This window comes from Erythrolamprus reginae, chromosome 2 (assembly GCF_031021105.1).
Source record: "Erythrolamprus reginae isolate rEryReg1 chromosome 2, rEryReg1.hap1, whole genome shotgun sequence".
In the NCBI taxonomy this organism is placed as follows: domain Eukaryota; kingdom Metazoa; phylum Chordata; class Lepidosauria; order Squamata; family Dipsadidae; genus Erythrolamprus; species Erythrolamprus reginae.
In genome coordinates, this window is record NC_091951.1 from 183273122 (window position 1) to 183287626 (window position 14505).

The following is a 14505-nucleotide window of genomic DNA, read 5'->3' on the forward strand; positions in this document are numbered from 1 at the left end:
CCTCTGGAGTACCTGAAAGGAGAAGGCAGAAACATATTCTCTGTTCCCAACCCAGGGACAACACTGACTTTCAAACCACAATCTGCAGGTAAGACAAGAAAAACACGAAAAAAATGAAAAAAAAATTCTATCTGAATGCAGATTGGCTTCAGTGCCAAGAAATGAGGGGAGGGGTTCCTTTCAATTTTCAACTGTGGTATTTATTATTTATGTATTAAAATTTACTCTTTATTCCAACCATCTCTCCTAGGGGCAATTATGCATTTAAGGAAATCCATCTGGCTGATTGCAGTTATAAAGAAAAGCAGAAAGCAGGAATTAGTTAGGGTTTCAAAACTAGTGTTAAGCTGCTGGAATCTACTTACTTTTGTGGGAAAATATCTAGTGCTCCTAAATTTCTTCAGCAAGCTTGACAAAATATAGGTAGTAAAGAACAAGATGCAGGACCATAAAAAAACATCAGGGGCAAGCGGCCCTTTGGCTCCACATGTAGATCCTTTGAATTCTCCATGTATCTCACGACATTGCTGATTGGACAAAAGAATTAAAAAGGAACAGTAGCATAAAAATACAGTGACTTCAACAAAAATATGGGGCTAATGACGGATAAACAATAATAAACACCTAAATATATTAAGAGTCTTTAATTCTCAAATGAAGAAAACATCATGCAAGAATCAAAATTAGATCTCAATTGCAGTTAAATGTAGTGTTCTGTTCCCAAGCAACAAGAAGTTTCAGATACAATTGTGCACATTTAAATATGCTTTGGGGAAAATATTAACTTTTACAATTCAGCATGTTGTCAATGCATGCATAAAAGAAGTGTTTAAATGTTAGTATCCGAATAAAACACATCAGGGGTGCAAATCAAAATGAAATTAAAATGAAATGTGGTATATTCACACACTCTACATTAAAAACAAAAGAAGAATTGATTAGTCTGAAAGTATCCCTTACAAAAAAATCTGTCCCACTTACATACATGTAGAAATATTGAATTTGTCTGATTTATTAGTCCTAATTAGGTCAAAGTGAAGTAACAAATACGTGGTGATATTTATTTATTATTTATTTATTGGATTTGTATGCCGCCCTTCTCCGAGGACTCGGGGTAGCTAAAAAAAGATGAAGTATCAGAAATCCAATCACTTTATACATAATTGCTTAATTATTGTTCAGTTAATCAGCAGCATAGCAATTGACAGACTATATGCAGAATAGAATGCATATATGCCCAGCCAACCTAAGAGCTTTTTTCAGTTTTTACTCAAAACTTAGTTTTGTCAAAATTAACCAATAATTAGTTAAAAGGATAATTGTTACTTTTCAAATGTCTACAAGTGTTTTCATTGACTCAAGACTTAAAAAAAACCATTAATGGCTTAGATCACGGGTGTCAAACGCACGTCATCATGGTGGCATCACATGACGTATTGGGACTTTCTCCCACTTCACTAAACCAGGCGTGGAGGTGGCCAGCATGTGACACATCCAGCCCATGGACCAGGAGTTTGACGGCCCTGGTTTAGATCTTCAGTTATCAAAATCAATAGGAAGAAAAGGAGAAACGTGCTGAATTTAGGCCAATGATCTAGTTACTTTATGGCAGATGTGTCTAACACGGGACCCACGGGCCAAATCTGACCCGTGATAGGCCCAGAGTTGTCCGGCAGTGCCATCCCGGAGATGGTGAGGGACAGGCTGGTGCCATCTCAGCCCCATGCCACTCCAGCCGACCCACCCAGTTGGCTGTGATGACTAGGCCACACCCTCCACGTGCCCCCCAGGGACAAACAAAATCCTGATACAGCCTGCAATGGGCACAAGTTTGACACTCCTGCTTTATGGTTTCCTTTGGCAAATGTAGCAAGTACCTAGATAATTATTCCATGAACACATTTAATCTCTTTAAAAATGCAAGTATATTGAAGACAATCAAATAAAGTATAGTCTTTTTTTAAATTAATTTTTAACAAATTTATATTACACACAACATAAAATAGTGCATAGTGAAATGTGCCCGCCACCCAGACACACACACATTCCCCACCACCAAATCGGGGGTGTTTCTTGTATAGTCCACTTAACCCAAGAGCAATATATCTATTTACATATTATAGAGTGATTCCAATTTATTTCTTGTAGCTTGGTCTCGGATTCTGCTCGTCATATATCGTCTTACCTTGTCCCACCGTCCCATCGGTTGTCCCAACTCAGTTTCATTTCAAGTAAAGTATAGTCAACATCACACATCTATTCCTAGTGATTTGCAATTACAGGTCTCATTACAGAGACTTCTAGCTAACAGCCGCCATCATAATTCTACACTATCCCATTTCTGACATCTATCCAATCAAGCTCACAATCTAACCTGTGGGGCAGTGGTGGCTTCCTCCTGGTTGGGACCAGTTCTATAGAACCAGTAGTAACTTGGCAGCCTGGGTCTTTGAAACCAGCATCGACCCAGGCCTGCCATGCCCCCAAGCTAGTTATCATGGTGGCGCCATAGGTGCCATCTTGTTTTTCTGCCTGAGCATGCGTTGAAGCTTCTTGGTTACCCACACAAAGTGTACAGTGCATCCCTGAGCAAACCAGCAGTGAAGAAAACCAGAACCCAACCCTGCTATGGGGACAAAAGCTCAATGCTTTTTAAACAGACTACTCAATATGCCACCTTTCGTTTTAAAGAAAAGAAACCTCAGAGGAACTTAATCCAGAAAATGAACCTGTTACCCATTCCTAACATATACAGGTCTTCTCATCAAGAATTAACTTTCCTTCTCTCCCTTTTGTGAAAAAGGAAATGTATGTAATTCTTCAACCCTTTTACAAAGATTAATGTTCCATTCAAATCAAAGAATATGATGTTATCACAGAAATCGTTTTGTCAACCATGCATAGAGGGTCAAGCTCTTATACTTACAGAGACAGTGAGGTTATCCCAGACAACTTTGGAAGGGTCGATATTGTGGCTGTTCCAGTACATCAAGGTTTCATTACTGGGATGGGTAGGAGCTGCACATCTGCAGCTAGTGGGCACAGAAAAGGGTTAATGAGCACCATACATAAAACCGTGTTTACTTCTGAAAGCCCAAGTCTTTAGTCCAACAACTTTTGAAAGTTTTTATTGGCTTGCTGTGATTTGTATTTTGCCATTATTTAATAAATTCAGCATAGTCATGTTTCCCCCTATTTTCCTTACAACTACCACCTGGATGAGATGGGTTGGGCTGAGAGGGACACTGGCCCAAAGTGATTCAGCTAGCTTCCATGCCTAAGGCAGGACTAGAATTCAGGTTTCCCTGCTCCTAGTCCAATGTCTTTAACCCTTCATCCAAACAGGCTGTCAATTATTTGTCTAAACTGAACCAAAGGTAGTAAGGAGTCATTATAGAAACAGATCTTTAAAAACACTGTAATACTTTTGCATGAGTTGACAAATCACAGGAAAAATTACTATTTGGCTCAATTGAAGGTGGATGAAAATAGCAAAGAAATCACTTGGCCACATAGACTTGTGAAGTTGTTGGCCTTTAGATGGTTTCATTTTAGAGTTCAAAACACTTCCAAAGTGATGCCACAACCTGTGTCAATGGTGGCGCAGTGGTTAGAAGAATACAGCATTGCAGGCTAATTCGGCCTATAGCCTGGTAGGACTCATGGCTGACTCAGCCTTTCAGCTTCTGAGATTGTAAAATGAGGACTCAAGATTGTTGGGGGCAATAGGCTGACATTGTAAACCTCCCAGGAAGTTTTGTAAAGCAGTGTGGGGTGATATATAAGTCTAAGTGTTATTGCTATTTCTGCACAATTAGGAATCTTATGCCATTTGATGAATTTAAATATATTGAAACAAAACAATTAAACTACACTGAGCCATTTCTCGTTCAAAATAGAAAAAACAACAACACTGACTCACTAATAGAAGGTCAGATGGTCCAGATTGCTAGCCGTGAAAAATGGGTAAGTCTTTCCCAACTTAAACAGCTTTTCTATGGCCTCATAGATGAAGATGAGGCAGATCAAAGAGGCAAAAGCTTCTTCTGTAAACCGAGTGATGTAGCAGACCAGGGAGCTAGCGTCGGTGGCCACAAGCACAAGGCACATGAATGTTGTCCACAGGCCAATGCAGGTTCTCAGAGCAAGATAAGAAAGCTTATAGTCTCTGCAAATATGTGCCAAAGATAAGAAACAAGGAACATTACATGCTGATTCTGATCATGCAATTGTAAAAGTATTGAAATGCAGAAATTGTTAAGCTTCACTAAGTTGTCCATTAATTGATGTTTTCTACACTCCTATCTTTTCTATAGAAAGTAGCAATACAGGTTGTCCTTGAGTTACAGATACAGTTCATTAGTGACCGTTTTGAATTTACACTGGCATTGAAAAAAAGTGACTTATGACCGTTTTTCACACTTATGACCATTGCTGCATCCCCGTGGTCACAGGATCAAAATTCAGACGCTTGCAACTGACACATATTTATGATGTCCACGCTCGACTTACGGCGTCGGCTCATCAATTCTGGCTGTGAACATTAAGCTAATCACACATCATTAAATATCAACATTGCATGACTGTGATTTGCAACTGTCTGCTTGCTTCCCCATTGGCTTTGCTTGTCAGAAGCTGGCCCTGAAAATCACAAGGGGGAATTACATAATTACAGGGATGCAGCAACAGCTACAACTTCAAGACTGGTCATAAGTCTCCTTGTTCAGGTATTTTTCAAACTTTGAGCAATCACTGAACAAGTGGTCTGTAAACAAAGACTACCTGTAAGGGCTGAAAACTATAGACATTGATATGGGTTGGTTCTTGATAAGTGACCGCCATCTACAGCACTTTAAACATTCTAAAATTTCCACACTAGAATCATCACAAAGCTAGTTTCAAATTCAAAACTGGATACATTAGAAAGCAGCAGCCCATCTCTCCTCTTCGTACAGTCTATTTCTCACAAGCCACGAAACCTTCGGATTAAATCCACAATGATTTAAGCAGGAATTGGGTTTCACAGAATACAGTGGAATCATCCAGGGGAAGAAATAATGAGGGAACTCCCAGGCAAGATGGCACATTTTAAAAGTCTGCAATATTGTTTGGCCACATATGTGTTTGATAGGAATCTGCCAGCATTCCAGATTAGATTACCTCTGTCCACTATTCTGGATGTGCAGTTGTTATCAATCAGAGCCAGGGTTTGAATCTGAAGGGAGGAGAGAAATAACTGCTCACAATTAACACCTGGGTTGGGAATACTAACCACAACTAAGCAATGCAGGTTGGCCGGGCCGCAGAGAGGAGGGCCTTCTCTGTGGCCGCCCCAGCTCTATAAAACCAACTCCCCACCCCCCCTCGACCTCCATGTTGCTCCCACCCTACTGGCCTTCTGAAAGGCTGCGAAGACCTGGCTTAACTGGCAGGCCTTGGGGCCATGAATTTGACATATGTCATGGCCAAATTGTACTGAATGGTATGCATGTGTTTTGATTGGATTGTTCAAATTGTGGGTTTTTAACGGGTTTATAGTTTTAGATATTTATATTTGACTTCTTTTTATTGTATTTATATCTTTTTATATTGCTGTAAGCCGTTCTGAGTCCTTTGGGATTGGGCAGCATAGAAGTCGAATAAAATAGATAGATAGATAGATAGATAGATAGATAGATAGATAGATAGATAGATAGATAGATAGATAGATAGATAGATAGATAGATATAGGAAGTGGATGGGGATGGAACACTATTCTTCAGACACACTACAATAGATCCATGTATGCATCAAAATCGTATCAGAATTTCACATTTTCTGCTCTATTAGCATTTCAGGCTTCCTAAGCATTCAAATGAGACCCAGCTTACAATACTGCTGTCTTGTGTTTTGTTTTGTTTCATAAAAGAGCATTGAGAAATGGTTAGAAATGGGTTAGTTAGAAATGTTTATTAATGGGTTAGTTAACTTATCTCTGTTAGATTCATCATCACCATCATCCCTAGTAAAAGTACATAAACCTTACTTGCAGAACTTGAATAAAATTTTCTCGAAAACCAGTACTGGTCCGGTACTTCCCAAGATGGTGAGAGGTTGGCCAGCAAAGAGAGTGTAGACCACTCCAGTGATCGAAGCTCCAAGCAAGGATTCTATGGTACTCTGCAGATTTAAGCACAAACAGAAGAAAAGAAGGGCTGCCAATAATGGATCAGACTGACAGTATGTGCAGTCACTCCCTCTTTAGGATTTAGAGAATAGAAAACCGGCTATTTAGTTCAACTGCTTTAATTTCCCCTCTCTATGAAGTAGAATAGAATAGAATAGAATAGAATTCTTTATTGGCCAAGTAAGAAAAAAAAGTGAAGATGGAAAACATAGAAAGTGCTAAAAGATCCGAGGCCCTTGTAAAATTCTGTGCATGTGGATGGATCACCACACACTTAAAACCTTGATGGAAAAACAAAACACCAATAGTTTAGAACTGTGATCTATTAATGCAAAATAGTATATAGACCAGCAGTGGTGAGGTTAAATGTCCATTCAGCAGTGGGTTGCCCCTGGTTTGGACAGGTTCTTAGAACCAGTAGAGGCGGGAGGCTCCACCCACCCACCCAGGATGCACATACACAGAAGTGTCACATGCGTGCACACTTGCACGGGCGAACCGGTAGCAAACTAATTCACAACCCACTACTGTGTCCATTGCTTTTATCACACTGGGTTTGTTGTCACCTCCTTGACAACCATTCATAACAAAGGAAGGAGAGGGAAATGTTCTTACTATTTCTCCTTCTGTTGCTTCTCCAAGCAGCCCCCCAAAGGTGATCACAGGAGACATGCTGGCACAATACAGGAAGAGAAAGGAAGCTAAACACTGCAAATTCAAGCCATCTTTATAGTCACTACAATACCAAGGAACTTTCCGTTTTATATCCAAGATCAAGCCACCAAAGAGCCTGCAAAACAGAGACAGAAATTGCTAAGATATGGCGGATTCACAGCGGTGGGTTAAATACAACAACATGGAGTGGCAGCTCTTTGGCTTTGACATATTCATCCCATTATTTGTCCACAATTCTTGATTATAGGCTTGCATCTAATTCAGTATGTTCCATATTACCAGATGTTTCCTTTCTTTTCTTTTCTTTTTTATTTTTTACAAACATATCAATGTGTGAACAGTGTGGCTCCTGAGTGTCTTACATTTTAGCAAAAATAAAATATTATTCATATTTACTACAAAGTTCTAGTAATAGTACACATATGTTGTTGAATTATAATCTTTCATTATTTGATTACTCAATATTTCAATGTTATTTATATAACAATCACCATATTCTAAATGTCATTCCTGTTGCTACAATTAAAGATGAATCATCATATCTGTAACATTTAATAGTCTTATATAATTCTAATAGAGAACCGGAAGCAGAAATTTTGAGTAGTTCTCTGCCTTCCGAGTCCCAGCTGATCAGGAAGAAACGGGGATTTTGCAGTAACTTTCCCCCAGAGTGAGGTGCGAATGGAGATTTTACAGTATCTTTCCCCTGCCATGCCTAGGTCATGCCCAACAAGTCAAGCCATACCCATAGAATCCACCAAGCCACACCCATAGAACCGGTAGTAAACATTTTTGAATCCCACCACTGGTTTCATGCAAATCATATTCTAAGTATCATTCTGTTTATTGTGAATATAACATTAATAATCATATTTATTACATTTAACAAAATTACATAGTTCTATTAATACCCTATTTTAACTTTTAATTATACTACTACAGTGATACCTCATCTACAAACCCCTCGTCATAAGAACTTTTCAAGATACGAACCCAGGGCTTAAGATTTCTTTGCCTCGTCTTAAGAACCATTTCCGTCTTACAAACATGAGCCCAGGTTTGTGGGCTCTCTTACTGCCGCAGGGATTCTCCTGCCTTGTTACTGCCACTGCAGAGATTTCCCATTCGTTTCCCGCCCCCGCTGGGATTCCCCGCCTCCCAACTGCCAGCCAAAGCACCTGGGATTTTCCCTTGGCTTTCCAGTGGCTGGTCGAGATGCCCTCCTTCCTCCTCCTCCTGCCCGGCGGGAAACAGCGTAGGGTGGGTGTCAGGCCACCCTTCCTGCCCCCCCCAGCTAAAAACGTAAAGCTGGGCTGCCGCTGCCAAAAGGAGGCTTGAGCCTCCCAGTCCTCCCAACCCCTTCGTCCCGCCCATCACCCTTGGCCGGCAGGATCCTCCACAGCCTGCCTCCCGAGCCCTCTTGCCCGGCCGGGAGGTGAAGCGCTGGGGGGGGGGGTGTCAGGCCGACCCTCCTGCCCCTCCAAGCTTTAATAGTCTGGGTTATTGATGTGATTTCTTCCCAAATTCAAACTCATTTCTTGTTTTTATTTATTTTATTTATTTTTGTCCAATAATCCAAAAACTGTATATTTAAACCTATGAGCCACTTCTCAAAAAATTCAGTGTCCAATGTTCAAGGGTAATCCAAAAATAGAACCTTCATAAATAAATCCCTCCGTAAATTCAATCTTGTGTTAAAACCTTCAGGAGCCTTTTTTAATAATAATAATAATAATCTTTCTTTCTTTTCTTTTCTTTCTTTCTTTCTTTCTTTATTTATTTATTTTCTTTTTTCTTGTTTGTTTGTTTGTTTGTTTGACTTCTATGCCGCCCAATCATGTAGGACTCAGGGCGGCTTACAACAATGTAGAACACAATAAAATACAATAATAAAAGAAGCCAGCATTAATATTAACATAATAAAATAATAATAACAATAAAATCCTACAATACCCCACAGCAATCCAATCAACCAAACATACATACCTCTCCAATCAACACATTTTCACATTTATATCTCCAAGTATTTTCAAGATTTTGGGAATGTGTTGTACCTTTCTTTGACAGCAGGTGGCAGTCTTAACCCTGCTGTTCTGTTTCGGGTCTATTTGACCTGAAGCCAAGTTTGAGTCCCTGTAAAAAATTTTCCCTGCATATCTGAAACTTGAAATTTCATGACTGCTCATCATTTCAGGGGTTCTCTCTATGAGAATTTTTTTTGGGGGGTGGGGGGCTTAGTTTTTGCTGGGCAAAAAAAGTTACAAATCTTCTGTTCCCGGGTCACCCTGACCGGGACCGAAAACTCTTCATTTGCAGTGCTTATGTTTGGTCTTTTTGAAAGCTTTTTTCACTTGGAAAGTAGTCTGAACATTTCTGCACACAATGATATGAAAATTGAAATGAAAAAAGTAATTCTTATTGGTTTATTTTGCTGATATAATGCACGCCCCCCCCCCCCGTTTTTGTGAAAGTTTTTTCAATTTATGGATAGTTTTGCTTGCAAAATGCATTCTATTTTACTGAAGTTGGTGTGGGATTGGTAGCTTGAACATTTCTGAATATAAGAAAAATATAAAGGAACTGAAAAAAATGATTCTTACTGGTTTTTTAACATCAGAAATAAGCCCCCCCCCCCTCAGCTGCTTGCAACCATTTTCACTTTTTATTTTTTTATGCTCCAAATCCGAAATATTCTTTAAAATCTTAGGCATTCATTTACTCAATTTAACAATGCTGATCATCAAAAAAATATTTTTGGGGGTGGGGGAAAAAAATTTTTCTGGGCAAAAAAAAAGTCACGTCTAATCTGTTCGGGTCATATAGACCCGGAACAAAATGAGTTTTTTTAGGTACTTGAATTTGGTCTTTTTGAAAACTTTTTCCACTGGAAAACTAGTTTGAACATTTATGAACATAATGATATGAAAATTGAACTGGAAAAATTGAGACCTATATTTTTATTTTGATCAAAAAGCCCCTCCCCCCATCCTTTCTGAATTTCGTGTCAATTTCTATTTTTTAAGGCTACAAATCCATAAGGAATTTTCCCCCAAAAGGTTTGATATACTAAATTGAACATTTCTGAATATAAGAAAAATATAAATGAACTGGAAAAAATGGTTCCTTTTGGTTTATTTTTGCCACAAAAGCCCCCCCCCCTCGGCCTTGCTGTGTGCCATTATTGTCACTTTTTATACATATTTGGCTAGAAATATTTGGAATATCCTTTTGAAAATCAACCACATTGTAGCCAGAGAACTAATTTTATGAAACAAATCCATTTTACTAAAAAAAAGTATGTAAGTTTGAAATTAACAGCATAATTTTTATATAAATTGAAATAATTGAACACGGGGGGAGGCATACATTTATGTGCAAAATAAACCAATATGCATCAGTTTTTCCAGTTCAATTTTCATATCATTATGTTCAGAAATGTTCAAGCTACCAATCCCACACCAACGTTAGTAAAATAGAATGTATTTTGCTAGCAAAACTATCCATAAAGTGAAGACTATTTTAAAAAAAACCGGGGGGGGCGTGCATTTCATCAACAAAATAAACCAATATGCATCAATTTTTCCAGCTCAATTATCATATCATTATGTTCAGAAATGTTCAAGCTACCAATCCCACACCAACTTTAGTACAATAGAATGCATTTTGCAGGCATAATTATCAATAAACCTAAAATAAATTCACAAAAATGGGGGGGAGGAATATTTATGTGCAAAATAAACCAATAAGGATTAATTTCTTCAGTTCAATTTTCATATCATTGTGTGCAGAAATGTTCAGACTACTTTCCAAGTGAAAAAAGTATTCAAATTGACCAAACATAAGCACTGCAAATGAAGAGTTTTCGGTCCGGGTCAGGGTGACCCGGGAACAGAAGATTTGTAACTTTTTTGAAACAGAACAGCAGGGTTAAATCAAATTTTAATCTTATTTTTTTATTTTTTTTATTTATTGGATTTGTATGCCACCTCTCTCCACAAACTCAGGGTGGCTAGCAACAGCAATAAAACAGCATATAATAATAATCCAATACTAAAACAGTTAAAAACCCTTATTATAAAACCAAACATACGTACAGACATACCATGCATAAAATTGTAAAGGCCTAGGGGGAAAGAGTATCCAATTTTAATGATATTCCAAAATATAAATATGTTAGTTTTTTGAGTAAATACAGTGGTACCTCTTCTTATGAACTTAATTCGTTCCATGACCAGGTTCATAAGTAGAAACGTTGATGGGTGGATGGATGGATAGATGATGGATAGAGGTATAGATAATTAAATGGATAGAGGGATAGAGGAGTAGTTGGGTAGAGGGATAGATGATAGATAGATAGATAGATAGATAGATAGATAGATAGATAGATAGACAGACAGACAGACAGACAGACAGACAGACAGACAGACAGACAGACAGACAGACAGACATCATAGGCTCGCCAGGGCTGCTGAGGATCAGGTGGAGGGAGGCGAAGTAGTGGCCGGATTAGGACTCCGGGCCGCAACTTCAACTGGCCACTGCTTCTTTGGCCACGGAGACAAAGGAGAGCATGTGGCTGTCCCCGCGGGATCCAGAGGAGGAGGAGGAGGAAGGGGGGCATCTCGCCCAGCCACTGGAAAGCAAAGGGAAAATCCCAGGCACTTCAGCTGGCAACAGTCGATGTTGGCAGTCCAGAGGCGGGGAATTCCAGTGGGGGCGGCAAGCAAATGGGAAATCCAGGTGGTGGCAGTCACAAGGCAGGGGAATCCCTGTGGCAGTAAGAGAGTGCATGTGCAGTAAGAGAGCGCACACACCCGGGCTCGGGTTCGTAAGGTGAAAATGGTTCTTAAGAAGAGGCAAACAAATCTTAAACCCCTGGTTCATATCTCGAAAAGTTCACATGTAGAGGTGTTCATAAGTAGAGGTACCACTGTAGTTCCAGCATTTTAAAATGCCTATTCAAAACAACGCCTGTCCAATTTAAAAATCCAATTTTCTGTATTTTTGACAATTTTTCTGCTTTCTTCCCTTTGATTCTTTTTCCTTCTGTTTTAAACTTTTACTCAAGGTGTTATGTTGCAGCTACTTTAGAAATAATTATGAATCTTTCTCTTCCTGGATATTCTTCTGGCATTAGACATTAAATAAAGAGTATTCTCCTCAGCCAGTTCCAGCCAGTGTTCACCAATTCCACTCCAGCACAATTCTTATATGTTAAGCTGCCCCAGCTTTGTGGCACCTATCTTAAGTTGCCTCTTCTCCTCACCATGGTAGGGAGGGGGGAAGTCCTGGCGTTTGTTCTGCCTGACTGGCTCAGGCAATGCGTAACAGTCCAAGGAAAAGAAATCAAACACACACACACGTGCTCTGCTAATCAGCAAACTTGTATTAGATAAACAAAAAAGGGTTACTCAAAAACAGTTCTTCGTGTCCGAAAACAATGATAGTGCAAGGCTTACTTCAGCCGCATACAAAAACACAGGAAAAAACAAACAAAGACAACCTGGAATGAGCAAAGACGTTTCAGGAGTCCTTTTGCATCTTTGGAGCAAACAGCAAGTCCCAGAGTTTTCACCTCCCACTTGTCTGAAAAAGCTGGGTTGAAAACTCCAACGGCATGGAACAAAAACTTCAGAGCAGGAACCACAAAATAACACAGATAAACAGCCACAGTTTCCCTTGGCCTTTGTTCCCTTTTATCCCTTTAGCCCTCATTAAAGGAACCACACCCAGCCCAGGTGCTCCTATAATGACTTGTAATACTCCTTAAAGCAATCCCTTCTTTGCATAGCTCTTTGGCTACACAGATCAATATATTGATTTGCAGAAGAACCCAGGAACGAAAGACTGTCTGAGGGACTGCATGTCAAATCCCCTGGGCTGTCTGCTGAATCCTGCGTCCCAGTGGCCTCGTCCTCCTGGCTGTCTGCCACATCTTCCTGGCTGTCTGCCACATCTTCCTGGCTGTCAGCCAGGCTTTCGCATTCACTTTGTGCCGCGTCTCTCCCATCTGTGGGAGCAACGGCTGGCCCAGGCCCAAACACAACAGCGTTCAGCAGGAGAATGGCAATCTATTCTGTTATCTCCCAGGGCGCCGCTCCTTAGCTTCACTGCCCCTTCTTAGTTTTACCACCCTGGCAAGGTGGCATTGGCTCCTTTCAGAGCCTACAAACAGCGAGAAGCCAGCAAAGAGATGGAAAGCTCTGTTCCCTGTGACTGGTAGTGCCACGACGTCACTCCTGGTCCCTGAGATATTTCCTGTCTCATTATAGTCCTCAGTGGTAGCAAAAATGATCTGGACCAATTCTTCAAAAGTTGACTAGATGCCACCATCCTAAATCTACCGGTACTACAAGTACTCTTAGACTTACAAGCATTCATAGACATACAACAGTGCAAAGTTACAATGGTACACTACAACTCACACAGCATTCCCACGACCATGTGATAAAAATATGGACACTTTGTAACCGGCATGTATTTATAATTGTTGCAGAATTCCAGAGCCATCTGATCCCCATCTGCAATCTTTCTCAGGTGGCTTCTGACAAGCAAATTTAATAGGGGAGGCCAAATTTGCTTAACAGAGGGTAATTCACATAACTGTGACTCACTTAGCAACCATGACAAAATAGGTTGTAAAAGTGGGCGTGACTCACTTAGCAACTGTCTTGATTAGCAACAAATTTTTTTTATTTATTTATTTAGTTAGTTAGTTAGTTAGTTATTGGACTTTTATGCTGCCTCTCTTCGAGGACTCGGGGAGGCTCAAAATATATAATAAAACAATATATAACAGTTGAGGTCCAATTAATTAAATATAAATCATAAAAACCAGTCATTCCCATTCAATCATGTTTCTCTCAGCCCATTCATTGGCCAAGTGGCAGAATTTAATGGCCCCAAGCCTGGCGGCATAAAAGAGTCTGAAGACTCTTGCGGAAGGCAAGGAGGGTGGGGGCAGTATGAATCTCTGGGGGGGGAGTTGATTCCAGAGGGCCAGGGCTCTTCCCCTAGACCCCACCGACTGACATTGTCTAGTTGACGGGACCTGGAGAAGGCCAACTCTGTGGGACCTAACCGGTCGCTGGAATTCATGCAGCCCAATTGTGGTCGTAAACCAAAGATTACCTGTATCCTCAATCCACAGCTCACATTAGAGAACCATCTTTCAGCTGTGGCGAGGGGGGCATTTGCCCAGGTTCGCCTGGTGCACCAGTTGCGGCCCTACTTGGATCGGGAGTCACTGCTCACAGTCACTCATGCCCTCATTACCTCGAGGTTCGACTACTGTAACGCTCTCTACATGGGGCTACCTTTGAAAAGTGTTCGGAAACTTTAGATCGTGCAGAATGCAGCTGCGAGAGCAGTCATGGGCTTCCCCAGGAATGCCCATGTTACACCAACACTCCGCAGTCTGCATTGGTTGCCGATCAGTTTCCAGTCACAATTCAAAGTGTTGGTTATGACCTTTAAAGCCTTCATGGCATTGGACCAGAATATCTCCGAGACCGCCTTCTGCCGCACGAATCCCAGCGACCGATTAGGTCCCACAGAGTGGGCCTTCTCTGGGTCCCGTCAACTAAACAATGTCGATTGACGGGCCCCAGGGGAAGAGCCTTCTCTCTGGAACCAGCTCCCCCCAGAGATTAGAACTGCCCCTA

The 14505-nt window shown here is 40.5% G+C and overlaps 1 protein-coding gene across 4 annotated transcripts in view; it reads right to left on the reverse strand.

Moving 5' to 3' along the window:
* The window catches only part of SLC4A8 (solute carrier family 4 member 8), a 104436-nt gene that overhangs the window by 20922 nt on the left and 69009 nt on the right, over positions 1–14505 (reverse strand). For all 4 annotated transcript variants that reach the window (XM_070740702.1, XM_070740701.1, XM_070740699.1 and 1 more), the window contains 5 exons: positions 6782–6956; positions 6026–6159; positions 3923–4168; positions 2927–3032; positions 366–527 (listed from right to left, as the gene is read on the reverse strand). In XM_070740702.1, coding sequence (XP_070596803.1) covers positions 366–527; positions 2927–3032; positions 3923–4168; positions 6026–6159; positions 6782–6956 — 823 coding nt within the window. The remainder of the gene's footprint in view (positions 1–365; positions 528–2926; positions 3033–3922; positions 4169–6025; positions 6160–6781; positions 6957–14505) is intronic.